The sequence below is a fragment of the Asterias rubens genome, chromosome 9 (genome assembly GCF_902459465.1).
Source record: "Asterias rubens chromosome 9, eAstRub1.3, whole genome shotgun sequence".
In the NCBI taxonomy this organism is placed as follows: Eukaryota; Metazoa; Echinodermata; class Asteroidea; order Forcipulatida; family Asteriidae; genus Asterias; species Asterias rubens.
Genome location: NC_047070.1, coordinates 11,560,221 through 11,579,770, shown reverse-complemented (window position 1 = coordinate 11,579,770; position 19,550 = coordinate 11,560,221). Strand labels below are relative to the sequence as shown.

The 19,550-nt window shown below is 43.4% G+C and overlaps 1 protein-coding gene across 1 annotated transcript in view; it reads left to right on the top strand.

Moving 5' to 3' along the window:
- The window catches only part of LOC117294628 (protein FAM178B-like), a 199,369-nt gene that overhangs the window by 157,780 nt on the left and 22,039 nt on the right, over positions 1–19,550 (top strand). Inside the window, exons 12-13 of the mRNA XM_033777124.1 lie at positions 10,110–10,190; positions 17,430–17,508. Coding sequence (XP_033633015.1) covers positions 10,110–10,190; positions 17,430–17,508 — 160 coding nt within the window. The remainder of the gene's footprint in view (positions 1–10,109; positions 10,191–17,429; positions 17,509–19,550) is intronic.

The following is a 19,550-nucleotide window of genomic DNA, read 5'->3' as shown; positions in this document are numbered from 1 at the left end:
ACAATAAAAATTCTTTAAAAAACATGACCCCACTTTGGTCTTAACTTGTGGATCGCACAGGAAGCTCTAAAAAGGAAAAAAAATCATATCTCTCTTTTGAACTCACAGACAGTGTTAGTACAAAGAGTTCCTTTAGCGTTTTTGACCAAATATAACATATTAAATATGATATGCAATTTTCAGTATGACTGTATGAAGGCATGACACTTTGTGGTTATGTTCCGTGAGCAGAAACCCCTCTGTGTTATTTTTTGCAAACATTTGTGTTCTAGTTCCTTCTTTTTTTTCTCCTTTAAATGATTGTTTTTACTTCAGTACTGATTGAACCTGTGTGGTCCTTGAAACCATCAGACATGATTTTTTCTTCAAAATTTGTTCAAAAGGTTGGCTGAGAGCAAGCCTCTTTGCCTGACTGAAGTTCAAACCATTCCCCTGTGATGCCATTGAGGAGGACCTCCCTTTTTTGTTGGTATTCAGGCGCTGATATTAGACTGTCATACGTTTTAATGATTGTGCCGTTAAGTTGATTATGCGTATTCTGCACTGAGGTATTTGTTGTTCACTTGTTGGCTCTCTGCAATACTAAATCAGATGGGTTATTTTCTTACTGAAACTGAGGTTTTAGGTGATATTTGATACAGCCTGCTGTGTAACATGTAAACATTACACAGCAGGCTCACAGGAATTGTCAGCTCCCTCTTATCGTCTTCTGTTCATTCTATGCATCAGTTGCTAACAACAAAACCCTTGATAGCACCAAGCACTTATTGTCATCTTGGGGGACACCTCTTTATACAGTTTTGAGGCTGCTGCGCTGGTTGTCACGTATGACATATTGCTCTTGCAAATAGAAGAGTTGCATCATAATCTGGGATCAGTCAACGAAGAGAAAATGCGCTGTAAATTTTGACAAATATGGCTCTGTCTTCAAAAATTTACCTGTGCGTTTTTTTCAACTTACCGGTAAAGGGGTTGACCAAGTCTGCCACTCTGTGTGATTTCATTATCGCAACTAAATTGACATTATAGCCATCACTGATGGCTGTCAGGATGTGATTTTGATGACCACACTGTTGCGTGTAACTACACGTACATCGTTCACTGTCATCCTTGCCCTCAAGGTATAGGTTGATGGATTTATGATTTAGCTCAACAAAATAAACAACTTTAATTCAAGGGAGCTCTGGATATCAATGTGATGTCTTCATCATCTTCCCATATATAACGGCCACCTCCCAACTGCAAATACTGACTTCCTTCATCATTAATCCTTGATGAATTCTCAACTCTCATGGAAACAATCTTATTGAGGCTGGTCACGTTTTCGTTATTGACTTACGAAGATGCCTCATTCCTAAACATTATTGAGCTACATGTAGACAGGGTGTTTAAAGAAAAATGTACACTTTTTAAATGGCTGCCGAATAATAAAAAAATATGATAGATTCTGGGGGAAAATGTTTTTATGTATGGATAGCTTATGGACTCAGCTTTCATATGACACAAAAGAGTCTGAAAATAATTCATGATTGGGTAAAGTGCTCACTTTTGTAAAGGCCACGACCCTGCAAGGTTTTAAATGGCAGTTTAAGAATGAGTCACTACTCTTTTATGCCCATTCATAAATGCCTTATTGTTTAAAAGGCGTAATAAAGTAAGAAGCCGTTAAATCATCCATCCAGATAGTTAAATCACTCATGATTCAAAAGTTTGGAATAATGCGTGCAAATCTTGCCGCGCAAAAGGCAAAATTTTGCAGGAAAACTAAGCACAAGCAATGCGAAAACAGGTCCCCCACAGGACCATGCAGCGAATCACCAAAGCGCAGCTGGTCAACATCGCGCAACCCAAAAGATAGCACGAGGTACCATACCAATGGGAAGGTGGACCTTGTGACCAATGACAACGATGCCAATGCTGAACAAGCTTGGGAAGACAACACAGCCAATCTCAGTGATGACCCCTCGGAGTGCCTGGAGTGAAGCAACACTTGAAGATTGACAATGAGCCATTCACAACCATTGATATCATACATCCAGACCTGCCTGGAGTGAAGCAACGCTTGAAGATTGACAATGAGCCATTCACAACCATTGATATCATGCGTCCAGACCTGCCTGGAGTGAAGCAACGCTTGAAGATTGACAATGAGCCATTCACAACCATTGATATCATGCATCCAGACCTGCCAGGAGTGAAGCAACGCTTGAAGATTGACAATGAGCCATTCACAACCATTGATATCATGCGTCCAGACCTGCCTGGAGTGAAGCAACGCTTGAAGATTGACAATGAGCCATTCACAACCATTGATATCATGCGTCCAGACCTGCCTGGAGTGAAGCAACGCTTGAAGATTGACAATGAGCCATTCACAACCATTGATATCATGCATCCAGACCTGCCAAGAGTGAAGCAACACTTGAAGATTGACAATGAGCCATCACAACCATTGATATCATGCATCCAGACCTGCCTGGAATGAAGCAACACTTGAAGATTGACAATGAGCCATCACAACCATTGATATCATGCATCCAGACCTGCCTGGAGTGAAGCAACGCTTGAAGATTGACAATGAGCCATTCACAACCATTGATATCATGCATCCAGACCTGCCTGGAGTAAAGCAACGCTTGAAGATTGACAATGAGCCATTCACAACCATTGATATCATGCATGCAGACCTGCCTGGAGTGAAGCAACCCTTGAAGATTGACAATGAGCCATTCACAACCATTGATATCATGCATCCAGACCTGCCTGGAGTGAAGCAACGCTTGAAGATTGACAATGAGCCATTCACAACCATTGATATCATGCATGCAGACCTGCCAGGAGTGAAGCAACGCTTGAAGATTGACAATGACCCATTCACAACCATTGATATCATGCGTCCAGACCTGCCAGGAGTGAAGCAACACTTGAAGATTGACAATGAGCCATCACAACCATTGATATCATGCATCCAGACCTGCCAGGAGTGAAGCAACACTTGAAGATTGACAATGAGCCATTCACAACCATTGATATCATGCGTCCAGACCTGCCTGGAGTGAAGCAACACTTGAAGATTGACAATGAGCCATCACAACCATTGATATCATGCATCCAGACCTGCCTGGAGTGAAGCAACCCTTGAAGATTGACAATGAGCCATCACAACCATTGATATCATGCGTCCAGACCTGCCTGGAGTGAAGCAACGCTTGAAGATTGACATTGAGCCATCACAACCATTGATATCATGCATCCAGACCTGCCATGAGTGAAGCAACGCTTGAAGATTGACAAAGAGCCATTCACAACCATTGATATCATGCGTCCAGACCTGCCTGGAGTGAAGCAACGCTTGAAGCTTGACAATGAGCCATTCACAACCATTGATATCATGCGTCCAGACCTGCCTGGAGTGAAGCAACGCTTGAAGCTTGACAATGAGCCATTCACAACCATTGATATCATGCGTCCAGACCTGCCAGGAGTGAAGCAACGCTTGAAGATTGACAATGAGCCATTCACAACCATTGATATCATGCATGCAGACCTGCCATGAGTGAAGCAACGCTTGAAGATTGACAATGAGCCCATTCACAACCATTGATATCATGCCTCCACACCTGCCTGGAGTGAAGCAACGCTTGAAGATTGACAATGAGCCATTCACAACCATTGATATCATGCATCCAGACCTGCCAGAAGTGAAGCAACGCTTGAAGATTGACAATGAGCCATTCACAACCATTGATATCATGCGTCCAGACCTGCCTGGAGTGAAGCAACGCTTGAAGATTGACAATGAGCCATTCACAATCATTGATATCATGCATCCAGACCTGCCATGAGTGAAGCAACACTTGAAGATTGACAATGAGCCATCACAACCATTGATATCATGCGTCCAGACCTGCCTGGAGTGAAGAAACACTTGAAGATTGACAATGAGCCATCACAACCATTGATATCATGCATCCAGACCTGCCTGGAGTGAAGCAACGCTTGAAGATTGACAATGAGCCATTCACAACCATTGATATCATGCATGCAGACCTGCCAGGAGTGAAGCAACGCTTGAAGATTGACAATGACCCATTCACAACCATTGATATCATGCGTCCAGACCTGCCAGGAGTGAAGCAACACTTGAAGATTGACAATGAGCCATCACAACCATTGATATCATGCATCCAGACCTGCCAGGAGTGAAGCAACACTTGAAGATTGACAATGAGCCATTCACAACCATTGATATCATGCGTCCAGACCTGCCTGGAGTGAAGCAACACTTGAAGATTGACAATGAGCCATCACAACCATTGATATCATGCATCCAGACCTGCCTGGAGTGAAGCAACCCTTGAAGATTGACAATGAGCCATCACAACCATTGATATCATGCGTCCAGACCTGCCTGGAGTGAAGCAACGCTTGAAGATTGACATTGAGCCATCACAACCATTGATATCATGCATCCAGACCTGCCATGAGTGAAGCAACGCTTGAAGATTGACAAAGAGCCATTCACAACCATTGATATCATGCGTCCAGACCTGCCTGGAGTGAAGCAACGCTTGAAGCTTGACAATGAGCCATTCACAACCATTGATATCATGCGTCCAGACCTGCCTGGAGTGAAGCAACGCTTGAAGCTTGACAATGAGCCATTCACAACCATTGATATCATGCGTCCAGACCTGCCAGGAGTGAAGCAACGCTTGAAGATTGACAATGAGCCATTCACAACCATTGATATCATGCATGCAGACCTGCCATGAGTGAAGCAACGCTTGAAGATTGACAATGAGCCCATTCACAACCATTGATATCATGCCTCCACACCTGCCTGGAGTGAAGCAACGCTTGAAGATTGACAATGAGCCATTCACAACCATTGATATCATGCATCCAGACCTGCCAGAAGTGAAGCAACGCTTGAAGATTGACAATGAGCCATTCACAACCATTGATATCATGCGTCCAGACCTGCCTGGAGTGAAGCAACGCTTGAAGATTGACAATGAGCCATTCACAATCATTGATATCATGCATCCAGACCTGCCATGAGTGAAGCAACACTTGAAGATTGACAATGAGCCATCACAACCATTGATATCATGCGTCCAGACCTGCCTGGAGTGAAGAAACACTTGAAGATTGACAATGAGCCATCACAACCATTGATATCATGCATCCAGACCTGTCTGGAGTGAAGCAACTCTTGAAGATTGACAATGAGCCATTCACAACCATTGATATCATGCATCCAGACCTGCCTGGAGTGAAGCAACGCTTGAAGATTGACAATGAGCCATCACAACCATTGATATCATGCATCCAGACCTGCCAAGAGTGAAGCAACACTTGAAGTTTGACAATGAGCCATTCACAACCATTGATATCATGCGTCCAGACCTGCCTGGAGTGAAGCAACGCTTGAAGATTGACATTGAGCCATCACAACCATTGATATCATGCATCCAGACCTGCCATGAGTGAAGCAACGCTTGAAGATTGACAAAGAGCCATTCACAACCATTGATATCATGCGTCCAGACCTGCCTGGAGTGAAGCAACGCTTGAAGCTTGACAATGAGCCATTCACAACCATTGATATCATGCGTCCAGACCTGCCTGGAGTGAAGCAACGCTTGAAGCTTGACAATGAGCCATTCACAACCATTGATATCATGCGTCCAGACCTGCCATGAGTGAAGCAACGCTTGAAGATTGACAATGAGCCATTCACAACCATTGATATCATGCATGCAGACCTGCCATGAGTGAAGCAACGCTTGAAGATTGACAATGAGCCCATTCACAACCATTGATATCATGCCTCCACACCTGCCTGGAGTGAAGCAACGCTTGAAGATTGACAATGAGCCATTCACAATCATTGATATCATGCATCCAGACCTGCCATGAGTGAAGCAACACTTGAAGATTGACAATGAGCCATCACAACCATTGATATCATGCGTCCAGACCTGCCTGGAGTGAAGAAACACTTGAAGATTGACAATGAGCCATCACAACCATTGATATCATGCATCCAGACCTGTCTGGAGTGAAGCAACTCTTGAAGATTGACAATGAGCCATTCACAACCATTGATATCATGCATCCAGACCTGCCTGGAGTGAAGCAACGCTTGAAGATTGACAATGAGCCATCACAACCATTGATATCATGCATCCAGACCTGCCAAGAGTGAAGCAACACTTGAAGTTTGACAATGAGCCATTCACAACCATTGATATCATGCGTCCAGACCTGCCATGAGTGAAGCAACGCTTGAAGATTGACAATGAGCCATTCACAACCATTGATATCATGCATCCAGACCTGCCTGGAGTGAAGCAACACTTGAAGATTGACAATGAGCCATTCACAACCATTGATATCATGCATCCAGACCTGTCTGGAGTGAAGCAACGCTTGAAGATTGACAATGAGCCATCACAACCATTGATATCATGCATCCAGACCTGCCTGGAGTGAAGCAACACTTGAAGATTGACAATGAGCCATTCACAACCATTGATATCATGCATCCAGACCTGCCTGGAGTGAAGCAACGCTTGAAGATTGACAATGAGCCATTCACAACCAATGATATCATGCATCCAGACCTGTCTGGACTGAAGCAACGCTTGAAGATTGACAATGAGCCAATCACAACCATTGATATCATGCGTCCAGACCTTCCTGGAGTGAAGCAACACTTGAAGATTGACAATTAGCCATCACAACCATTGATATCATGCATCCAGACCTGCCTGGAGTGAAGCAACTCTTGAAGATTGACAATGAGCCGTCATAACCATTGATATCATGCATCCAGACCTGCCTGGAGTGAAGCAATGCTTGAAGATTGACAATGAGCCATTCACAACCATTGATATCATGCATCCAGACCTGCCAGAAGTGAAGCAACGCTTGAAGATTGACAATGAGCCATTCACAACCATTGATATCATGCATCCAGACCTGCCTGGACTGAAGCAACGCTTGAAGATTGACAATGAGCCATTCACAACCATTGATATCATGCATCCAGACCTGCCTGGACTGAAGCAACGCTTGAAGATTGACAATGAGCCATTCACAACCATTGATATCATGCATCCAGACCTGTCTGGAGTGAAGCAACACTTGAAGATTGCCAATGAGCCGTCATAACCATTGATAACATGCATCCAGACCTGTCTGGAGTGAAGCAACGCTTGAAGATTGACAATGAGCCATTCACAACCATTGATATCATGCATCCAGACCTGCCAGAAGTGAAGCAACGCTTGAAGATTGACAATGACCCATTCACAACCATTGATATCATGCATGCAGACCTGCCATGAGTGAAGCAACGCTTGAAGATTGACAATGAGCCATCACAACCATTGATATCATGCATCCAGACCTGCCAGAAGTGAAGCAATGCTTGAAGATTGACATTGATATCAAGCATCCAGACCTGCCTGGAGTGAAGCAACGAAGCTCCAAGCCCAGCCATTGCCGGTCTACCTCTATGCAAAGAGCTTAAGGTTTTGACAGTCCACTTTGTCAATCAGCCTACATAAAGCCTAAACAGTTGACAGCCGCGGTGATTCCCTGTCACCAGTCAAATTGATCGACAACCCCAAGCGCAGGTTTCCCAAACAATTTGACATGTTTGGGAACTTCAAAGCCAAGGCACATCTTTACCTCAAAGAAGATGCTACAGTATTGATGTACCTCGTCAGTGCAGCATCAGCCTCAAGCCTAAACTGAAAGCCCAGCTTGATCAAATAGAAAAGGGGGGCGTCATTCGTTACGTTGATCATCATACTGACTGGTGCAGCTCCATAACCGCAAGCATCAAAAAAGATGGTTCCCTGAGAATCTGCCTTGACCCCAAGTGTCTGAATGACAGCCTCAGAAGATGTCCACATAAGATTCCACATGAACCATAAGAAACATAAAATTATTGATCTCCAAAAGAAGAAATTGCATTGCATTGATACAACGCACAAGGATTTAAGAATAAGAAAACATATATACCCTGACAGGCCATGTTACACAACAATATAAAAATATAGAGAATAATTTATGGTAAAAATATGCAAAAAATGTGAACCAGCACAAGTCTTATTTTTATACAAAAAACGTAATACCCATGGGGACAAAATAGCGAAGATGATGGTTAGTGCGAGCAGCCGGCAGTCCCATCCTATCATTTCTTGGAATAATATGATCAGTAAGTTCACGATGAAGCGGGTGGCTATTATCGTCTATAATACGACGAAACAGACTTGTCACCCGCCCCTGGTGCAGACAGTCCACCGACTGCAAACACCCCCGTCATTTTCCCTACTTTCCTCACTAGACGATCAATCCTATCTTTATCCCTTTTCAAAGCGTTCCCACCCCAGCCCGTCACACAATAACTCATACCCCACAGATAGAACAATTAAATAGAATGTAACAAGAATTTCATTACTGACCCTGAAAGCATTCATTTTACGAAAACAATACACGCGAGAGTTAAGCTTTTTCATTACGTAATCCATGTGAGCACTCCAATCCAGTTTATCATCAAACAAAACTCCAAGGTATTTATATGTATTAACCCCTTTAACACACTTGTGTTCAATTACAATATTACTAGGCTCAGGCTTACTTTTACGAACGTCAATAACAAGCTCTTTATTATTAGTAGCATTGAGTATAAGATAGTTATCTTTGCAGTACCCACACAAGAGGAACTCACCCAGCTTTTGAAGGTGCTTGATACTTCGCCAAGTTGTTGACATGGCTGTGTATGGCCATACCGAAGCCGAGCACAATGCCAATCTGCTAAACCTAATGAACAGCCGAGGGAGAAAGCCTAAGTCTACAATAACTCCAAATGCGGAATCAGAGACAACAAGATCAACTTCTTTGGATCTGTTTACTCCTACACAGGCATCCGCCCTGACCATGGGCGAATAGAGGACATCTTGCAATCCCGACCCCACAAGATAAAGAGGATTTTCACAAATGTCTCAACATACATGTACATCCCACACTTTGCTACAAAGACAGCACCCCTGATTGAACTGCGGTAAATAGACACCTCCTGAATGAGGCAAGAGAATCACCAGGCATCATTCAATGCAAAAGGCTCCATCTCCAGCACATCATGCCTACAGTATTATGACCCCTCAAAACCAACAACAGGCTTGAGGCCTGCCTCCTGCAAGAGGACAAACCAGTCTCTTTCGCCTCCAAAAGCCTTTCCAAGGCTCAATTCTGTTACTGCAACATTGAGAGAGAAACCCTAGCCCTGATTTTTGGATTCGGCCGTTTTCATTGTTTACAGACTACCATTCGACTTACCCCTTATCTTCCAGCTGTTAAAAACACCACCAGTGCAGCCATTGCCTAGCTATCAGCATCAAGACATTAACCAGGCCTTACTCAACCTCAAGCAACTCCTCTTGACACAGGTCTGCAAGCCTCTGCCGAAATCTTATTTGGCCGTCCGTTCCGCACAAGCAGCCCTCCGATACCTTCCACCGACTACAAAACAGAAAAGACCAAATGAAAACTGTTTGTTGGACAAAATCCTCAGGGCTCGGTAGTGGCAGTGGCAGGCAGTGTCATGGCCAAGCAGTTAAGAGCACCGAATTCAAGCACTGTGTTTGATCAGCAGGGTGTGGGTTCGGATTCCGGTCGTTACACTGGCTACATAAAATTGGGGAGGAATCATGACCATAAGCAATTAAAAGTTGTGAGGACTGCATGAATGAAATCAAGTCATAGTGTGTCGCCAAGATATTAGTCTTGAATGACAAGAAGACTGAGCTGTTGCACTTCACCTTATTAAGTTCAGCACTGTACCTCAATCACCAGCTAATACATATCAGAGAGCCAATTATTCATCTGGCTAATCATTCTGGCAATCTTGGTGTTGTCATGGATTCATCTCTCAATGTGACACTCGATGTGATCTCTATGTGCACACAGTTCGTCAGAGGTGTATACTGTGGCCTCTTGCACCTCATTGTAGTCAATGTCAAGTTGCCTATTGTCTTTATTATAAGATGTACTGTTTACTGTGACTTGTTTTTTTGTTTGTTTTTTTACAGGAAAGCCTCTCTAAACAACAAAGATTTACAATCACTTGCCTACATAATATGCAAAGTTTCTCTGGATAAGCAACTTACTGGGTAAGTACACTCTTTGAATTATATACGTCTACTTCACTCTACTTACTGGTAGAGTCGAATTACTAATTTGCATATTCCCTATGCCGCCGGGCAATATTGCTAAGACTTTTAAATACAACAGCGCCCTAAACCTTTCTACCCACACTGCCCCGCAACATGCGAGCCAAGTCCTCTTTTCTCTTAGCTTTAGGACGGATAGATCAGTGTATCCAACAATTTTCACGATCATTATAACCTTTGCCTGATTGTTGCCTTATTTGTTTAAAGAAAAAAAAAGATTAAAGAAGTAGTAAATTAGTTGAGTATTTTTTTTGTGTGTTTGTATTTGAATTATGAGTAATTCATGAAAGTCTGGAGGGCTTTGACTGTCAGTTCGGGGTGTACATCCGTTCCCCCGGCACAGTCTAAGCTGTCATAGGGTGGCGCCAGTGACACTCTATCACCGAGCTCATAGGCCTCAGACGGCTGCGCGAGCTGGCAGACTCAACGCCAAGAGGGGAGACTTCCTGTTCCCCGTCTTTGGTCAGTGTAGGTGCACGGGTCAAGGGTCAATTCGTGTCCAATCACCCAACGGGTTATACCCTACACTCTTCAAGTTTGCTCAAATTTGGTTTATGATGTAATCTTGGCTCAACAAGCTCAAATTTCAAATTTTAGCTCCATTCTGTAAACCGTTTTTATGCTATGGCCTGCTCTTTCTCGTTGATTTCGGTCAAAACGCGCCTGATCGTCGATATTCAAACGACCATAAATCAGTAACCATTGGGTCAAATTGGTTTAAATTTGTGTCTTTGGAAAGGAAATTGCATAACCTTTTTTGTAGGAACATGTTTAGGTTTGATAACCCTTTGTCCTCTACTTTGACCTTGAATTTGAACTTGTGGATCACATGATCTGGAGATAAATTTGGTGAAAATTTACGCCACATTATTTATCCACAATATCAAAATGTTAGAGTTATAATAATTTTAGCTTGCTTTCAAGCTTCACTCAAAGCATGCCCTACTTGCTTATTCCTGATGCAAAGTACATGTACAAAAACGTATGTATATCAAGCAGAAGTATGCAATACAAGCAAAATCATGACATACGTGTACATACATATGACGGTCCATGACGTCTTTTGCAGGGCCGCCTCAACCGGTCAGCACCTGCCCCTGCTAAAGGCTGCGGGCACTTGTGATGAGTAAAGAGGATTGGTGACACGATGCCAGATAGCTGGGGTTCCCCTGGCATACATGTACCATGCACGCAGGGCAGGCCCTCGAGTTCGGGTTTTACCCGCTGCTTGAGCGTCCCGGTCACCCAGGTCTCCTCCGCGATTACCTCCGGGGCCGGTCTTAGCACAAGAGACAGAAGACCAAACAAGGGCAAGCGTCACCGGGGTAGTGAGCCATTGTCACCGGCCCCGTACTCTGGCTGGGTACATCCGAGTCAGGGCGGCCCTCCATGCATGGTTAGCCATGCTCCAGTCTCCCCTCATGGCCAACGCCCTGTGCCCAAGTCTGCGTGGGGTAACTCGGAGCAGGATGGCCGGTCACGCTCAGATTAGACTTGTGTCGGTCCACCCCAATTTCGTCACAATACCAATACAGGCGCCCCTCAGGGATGTGTTTTATCCCCAGTACTTTTCACACTTTATACGAGCGATCTTAGATGTAGTAATGCCACGTGTTCCATGTTCAAGTGTGCAGATGACACTTCACTTACAGGATTCATTACTCATGAGGATGAGACAGGGTATTGAGATGAAATTACCAAGTTTGTTGATTGGTGCAAAGAAAATGTTATGGTTTTAAATTTTAAAAAAACTAAGGAAATTGTATTCGATTTTCGGAAAAATCAGACGGAGATCGAGTCTGTTAACATAAATGGTGTTGATATTGAAATGGTCACTGAACATAATAGTCACATTGATAGCCATTTAAATTGGAATGTTAATACTGAAAAATTATGCTCTTAGGCTAACCAACGTATGTATTTTGTGAGGAAACTTAAGATTTTTTAACGTTGACCGGGATATTATCATGTTGTTTTACCAAAGTGTAATTCAGTCTGTCATTACGTTCTCTTGCATTGCATGGGCCAATGGTCTGTCTGTGAGCTTTTCATGCTAGTATATTTTTATAGACTTTTGTGGCTTGTAGTGTTTTTTTGTCTGTTTTATGGTAGATAATAATTTTATGTAAAGTTTGTAAATTTGTTGTATACATGTAAAAGGCCGAAATGAATTTCCCGTCGTGGATAATAAAGTGAATTGAATTGAATTGAATTGAATTGGTAATCAAAATAAAATCAACAGAATCACTAGATCTGCTAGTAAGATCATCGGTATTCCTATGAACGACTTGGGTTCAATCTACAAGGCAGCTCTAGTGTCAAGACTGGAAAGTATACAACTTGATAATACCCACCCACTTCATATTCTTTTTGTTTTTAATAAGTCTGGGAGATTGCGTCAACTCAAATCCAACACTTACCGTCATCGCCTCTCCTTCTTACCCAGTGCTATTTCTTATTTTAACAACAATTTTTTTCGAAGATTTGCTTCGTACTTCCCAATCCATGTCACCTCTTGCCTCTCTAATAATAATAATAATAATAATAATGGAGTCTTATATAGCGCCGGTATCCGCCATAAAAAGGCGCTCATGGCGCTCGCTCATGATACAAAATAAACAGTTCAAAAGAAAGGAACAGAAAAGTTTGTAGAGAGTCGCTGGTCATTGTTTAACTGCAAAGAGGTGGGTTTTGAGGACAGTTTTGAATAAAGGTGTTGTATTTGCAGTGCTGATGTGGTAGGGAAGACTATTCCACACGTTCCCATGTATTGTGTGCCCCCCCCTTCCTTTTGTCCTTTTTCATCCCCCTTTCCTTTCCAAGTCATCCTTGGTTTATTTCTGTTTTGATGGATATTTTAATTCTGGTGTATTTTAAAACTATTTATTTGTGCCATGTGATATTTTTATTATATTGTTCTTCTTTTAGTCTATTTCATTCACTTACTCAAATGTGACCCGCTACGTGAAAATGAGTCAGATGTCGCCCAATGCATTATTTAGTAATGGACAGTTTAATGTGGGGTTTTTTCTTTTTACTTTTTAAGGTCTATATTTGCATGGTTAACCTTTAGAACACTTACTTGTTGGCAATAAAACTATGAATACAACAATTTTGTGATCATACTTATGTCTAATTTGTATCCTTTTGTGCGAAACGGTAGTTTAAAACATCACTTTACTTGTAGTTCGTTTTTCAGAAAAAATTATGTATTTGCTCATTTCAAACAGATGTAACTCAGCAACGTGATACATCCCAAAGCTAAGACATATACCAAACTACTGCTGTTGGTGTGTTCTTTCCAGCCATGCATATTGTTCAATCCTTGAAATTATCAACATCTGACTCATTTTCGCGTAGCGGGTCACAAATAGCCACTACTTATGCATATTTCATAGCCGTCAGGCTAATTCGCTTGAAAATTGACAACCAGAGGGTGCCCTCTCATGCCCACCCAGCATGCTACGCAGTAGCTCCGCCAAATACGTCCTTCTTTTTCTAGCGACCGTATGTGGTAGACGTGAGTTTTTTCCACCCTCTTGCTTTAGCTAGAGTACTTGTACGTTCGCTTTATTCCTATAAGATTACAACCAGTTCATTAGTAGAGTTTTCAGTCAGCTTGAGTGACGTTTTGGAAGAGCCCGAGACGTTTGTCTGTTACACTTATCCTTTGAATTCTTGAGAATTATTTGCATGATTTGCTAGTTAATTATTCTGAATTCTGTTGAGACCGAGCGCTTGGAGATTGAGTGCATCCCTTACCTTATTTTCCAAGTGTATATATATTATTGTTGTGTCTCCGTACCTTCCTTAATTTAATTAAATATGATGTATAAATTAACTAGCGTCTCACCTCCCTGGGACTCCCTCCGGGGTCAGTGTGCCACACTCGTGGGACTCCCTACTCTTTAAGAGAAGTACTCCCGGTCGTTGTAGAAGGAGGCTGACTCCAGGGCTCAATAAATTTACGATTGGCTAACGTTCTTCTGGTCGCGACCAGTCAAACTCCCCCATTCCCGAGAGAAGTACTCCCGCCCAGCGCAGGAAGTTAGCGGAGAGAGCTTGGGTATACCGGTTAAATCCGTTCCCTTCCCCTGCTCGCTCCCCCCTCGCTCCAGCGGAGAGCGTGGGGCCAAAACAAAAATATATATGGGGACGCCCTGCTACCGACTCTGGACCCCGAACTGGGACCCGTCGGGGGCCGCCTCAGAGATTTCGTAGGGTCTTGGAAAGAGATCATGTCCGACGCATGGGTGCTCGCAACGGTCGAATACGGTTACCGTTTAGAGTTCACGAGCACCCCTCCATCGGACACCCTAGTTCGCGAAACACCAGCTCTTGAGAAGGAGATATCCTCCCTTCTAGAAAAGCAGGCAGTGCGTCCGATGGCAGACGCAGAACAGTTCAAGGGGTTCCTCTCGACGTTCTTTTTAATGCCAAAAGAGGGAACTGCCGAATGGCGACCTATAATCAATCTGAAACCGCTCAATCGGTTCATCAGACCGAGACGCTTCCGGATGGAAACACTAAAAGTGATCCTGGAATCGCTACCCAGGGTGGTATGGGCAGCATCAATCGACCTCAAAGGGGGTGCACCCTAGAGTTCACGGCCCTCCCTTTTGGACTCTCACCGTCACCAAGGGCGTTCACAAGAGTCACACGAGCAATCGCAGCCTATCTACGTCGTCGGAACATCATGATCTATATGTACCTGGACGACTGGCTGATTGTTGGCAGATCGGAAGAGGAAACAGCCCGATATCTTCAGAACACCTGCATGGTGACGAGGGCTGTAGGCTTCATTATAAACGAAGAGAAATCCTGTTTAATACCAGTAGTATTCTGCGCAAGATTCCATCATCCCAGGGCCTGGGCCACCGACGCCCTAGCCATAGACTGGACAGGCATGTTCGCATATGCGTTCCCTCCGATATCCCTCCTTCAGAGAGTCATAGGGAAAATAGAGCAGGAATCGTGCTGGATTCTCCTGATCGCTCCCTTCTGGCCACGCCAGCCATGGTTCCTTAGACTAGTGAGACTTCTAGTAGGGGACCCCCTGATTCTCCCGGATCGACACGATCTCCTATACCAGCCACACTCCCGACTACAACATCCAGCGCCGGGAGACCTCCACCTGGCGTGTTGGCCACTGTCAAACGATCCCTCATTACAGCAGGTCTTTCTGAAGAAGCTGCGACCCTTGCAGCGAAGGGGCGTCGCCTCTCCACACGAAAGGTTTACGACAACAGACTTGAACATTTTAGTTGGTGGTGTGACGACCGCCCTGTGGATCCGACCACTGCGTCATTAGTGATGGTGTCAGATTTTCTGGTTCACCTCTTTAATTCCCAACTGAAGGTGACAACAACTAAGAATTACAGATCGGCTGATGGCTCCACAATCTCATCGAGCCCTGTGCTAACACAGATACTTCGGGGCATGTTTAACGAAAGGCCCCCGATCCTAGGACTTGGGGCGGGTACTAGAGAACTTAGTAGCGGCCCCCCATGAACCGGCACACCGGTCATCATTGTTGCAACTTTCGATCAAGCTGGCCTTCCTCATAGCTGCAGCTTCAGCAAGGTGGGGATGTGAAATCCAGGCACTTACGATCCAACCGTGCCACATCCGGTGGGAACCAGAAGGGGTTCGCCTTGTCCCCAAGGCTTCATTCCTTACTAAGAACCAGACGTCAGTTTTTACCCGGCCTGATATCTTCATTCCCGAAATTGCCTCTATATCATCTGTCTGATCAGACAGGCTCTGGTGCCCCATACTTCGTCTCGGTAAGATTATCAAGAACCAGGCCTCGTTGGGTTTAAACCACTAGTTGAAAACCTCTTCACCACACATTGATTCCCTTATTTTATTATACTTCTTAGAGATAGATAATAACAATTAAAACTTTATATATTTTATTGGCCATCAAATTTAAACCCAAGTTATGGCAATCATATGAATTACCAATTTTTATACATAAAAACCTTGGAATTAGTTCAATGTAATTTCTATTTCTTTACATTATGAATATGTAATGAAGTCATGAAGTTCATGAATGTTCATCACTGTTCTTCATTTAAAAAAAGTGTTCATGAACCTGTGGCGTTCATGATCATTGTAAACCATGAACGTTCATCAAACATTCATGATTAGTAGTGTTGCAACATGATTATTCATTAGCCTAAAGTTCATAAGATGCAAAGAAAGTTTCATGAAAATCCATCAAATTTTCATCAAATGTTCATTAATTGAATGGGTGAACAGTTCATGAACTTGGTTAAAAAAAACTCTTGTGATGAACATTTTATGAACTGTTGATGAATAATCATGGACTGATCATGACTGTCTTGAAAGTTCATAAAGTCATGAACTTCATCTCGCATGGGCTTGACTGAGCTTGGCACCCGTTCACTGACGTGGGCTATTTTGCAGGCCTAGCTCGACCCACTCGTGCTATCCAAAGTGACCGGGCTGGCTAAGTGCTTTCAAAACAGATCAGATTTTTCAGCAAAATAGGCGCCGATGTTTAATACAATTGGAAATAGAAGCTTATAATCAGACGGGTAAAACTGTCTGATAAGTTTCTTATTGCCTTTCTTTAGGGGAAAAAAAGGAAGAAAATCTCGTTAGTTTTCTTGAGACAGAACTCCCACATGAAAATTGAAGTAAATACGTTTGTCAGAAATCTTCCTCAAAGAATCAACACAACATACAAATTTGACATCGTATGAAAGATCATTTCATAGGCTACAAATTGTATATACAATATATTTTATATTCCTCATGACCACTAAAATATATTGATGACATAGAAGGAGAATAAAGACTATAAAGAAGTTGCCTCATTTACTAACATAATTAATAATATACAGAAAAGTTTCCCACAGCTCGACCATGTGAGGTAATCAAACTCCTTCCCCTGCACAGACAACCCACGTGCTTTGGCATCCTGCACAAACTTATAGCCAGCTGATGACGCAGTGTATTAAGTGAATCTTGTGAATCTTTGTGAATTTAATGAATAGAATTCCCAGGCAAATGCAGATATTGGGGGAATGCCCCGAGTTTCACTGCTCCCACTCTAAAGGTTCATGTTTCCTGTCTAGCACGCACCCCCCCCCCCCCCCCCTCAAGGTGACTGTGTAATAGTAAGATTGTTTTTTGAATGTTTGATTGCAGATGTGCAGTGCGGGTTGATTTTGAACAATGCTTAGCTGCTATTCTCAGTTGTTTTGATGAAGGAACTTGGCACCATGAGGTATGTTTTTGGGGTTTCCAGGAACTAAGAAAAATGGTTGATACAAATTAAAGAAACGTTACATTAAAGAAAAACGAAATTGTGAAGATAACAAAGATGAAAAACCAAAAAATATTTAGTATTTAGTACGCTCTCCATAGTACAATATATCACAGCGATTACACAACATAATAATACACAACAAATGACATACTCGATGTTTGAAAGGAATATGGAAAAGAAAAGGGAAGAGTCAAGTTTTCAGGAATTTCTTAAATTGGTCTGTGGAATTGACATTGGTCTTCTTAATGCTGATGGAGACTGCAAACTCCTTGCCTGTGCACCAACTGCTGGAGCCCTGTCTCGGTTTAGTATGCTTGCGCCGCATCGTCTACAAATAGCATTTCCCTCAGAAGAACACAGGTCACTTTGGTCGTGGATCTCAGACGGGCAAGGTTGAAGAGTTTCCTGTCAGCTCTTGAGTGTAGATAGATTCCTTCAGGAGATGAGCCATATTCCGAAGAAAAACAGCCCTGCTTCACTCCACTGCAGATTGCGAACGTCTCTTAAGTTTCTCCATCACAACAGACCAAACCCTGCATAATGTTATGAAAAGATGTCACGATGTTGAGAAGTTTGGCGGGCAGCTGGTCTTTGCAAGTAGCTTGAAAAGACCATCTCTGCTGACAAGGTCGAAGGCCTTTGTGAGGTTGACGAAGGCAAGATATAGGGGTCTCCTCTGTTAACGGTATTTCTCCTGCAGTTGTCGAAGGGTTCGGCCAGAAGCTGGAGCCTGATATGGGCAACACCTTCCTCTCACTGCTGAGCAGAGTGTTGCCTCAGTAATTGGTGCATTCGCTGCGTTAGCCCTTGTTCTTGTACAGCATGACAATTTTGGCATTACGCATGTCCTGGGGGACAACTCCTTCATTTCAGTAAAGGCACAGGAGGTTGTGAAGATATGGCAAGAGGGAGGGTTTCCCAAGTTTGATGACGTCAGGTGTTATCCCATCAGCACCGTGGGATGTGCCGCAAGCAACGCTGTCAATGGCATTGCCGAGCTCCTCTTGCAATAGGGACCTTGTCAAGCTCCTTCATCACTGGCACAGGCTTGCGATGCTGTTCAGAGCCTCCTCTGACACTGTTTTCTGTTGGATGTAACTTCATGTAGTGCTCAGCCCATCTTTCCATCTGTGTACTGCAGTCGGTGGTGACTTCAAGGACTTAGATTTGAGAGGTGCTGGGGTTTTTTATGGAGGGACCTGTGTTTTCTTTTATTCCCTCATCCATGCCCCATCCATGTCAACTGTGTCGGAGGCGGCTTGTATGCTGGAGGAGAGTTTGAGCCAATAGTTGTTTGTGCAGCGTCGTGCTGTTTGCTGCGCCTTGCCCCTGTTTTTTTTATAAAGATACTCAAGATGTGAATGCACAGCTACTGGACATGTGTTGTGTCCTTACTCTAGGGTAAGGCTGGAGTGACCTCTCCAGGGCGCAATACTGGGCATGAAGTATGAAGATCCTGGGTTGCCCAGGAGTCAGAATCCCCATCTTGGCCTCTCATTTTAAAAGTACTCCGTTGATTAATTTGAAGAAAAAACAAACTGTTCAAGAAAAGCAATTGAAAAGTTTGAGTGGCCTTGATTAATTGAATCACCCAGGCCGTCAGTGATCCCCAGGGTTTTCCCGTTGCATTGTGCGCTAGCCTGTAGCCTTAGCATAGGGACAGGTGTGGGTATCAGAATAAGATTTGAGGTTCCGAAATCAAGCATCTGAAAACACACAGCTTCTTGTGACAAGGGTGTTTTTTTATTCCATTATTACCTCGCCTCTTCGAAGACCAATTGAGTTCAAATTTTCACAGTTTTGTAACTTTGTGCATATGTTGAGATACACTAAGTGAGAAGAGTGGTCTTTGACAATTACCAAAGGTGTCCAGTGTCTTTAACAAAAATGTCTCACAACATCTTGTGCTTTTTACGTCTCTTTATTGTTTTCACTGTGTTATGCTGAAATTGCACAAAATAGGTTTGTAATCATTAACAACAAAACACATTGATGATACC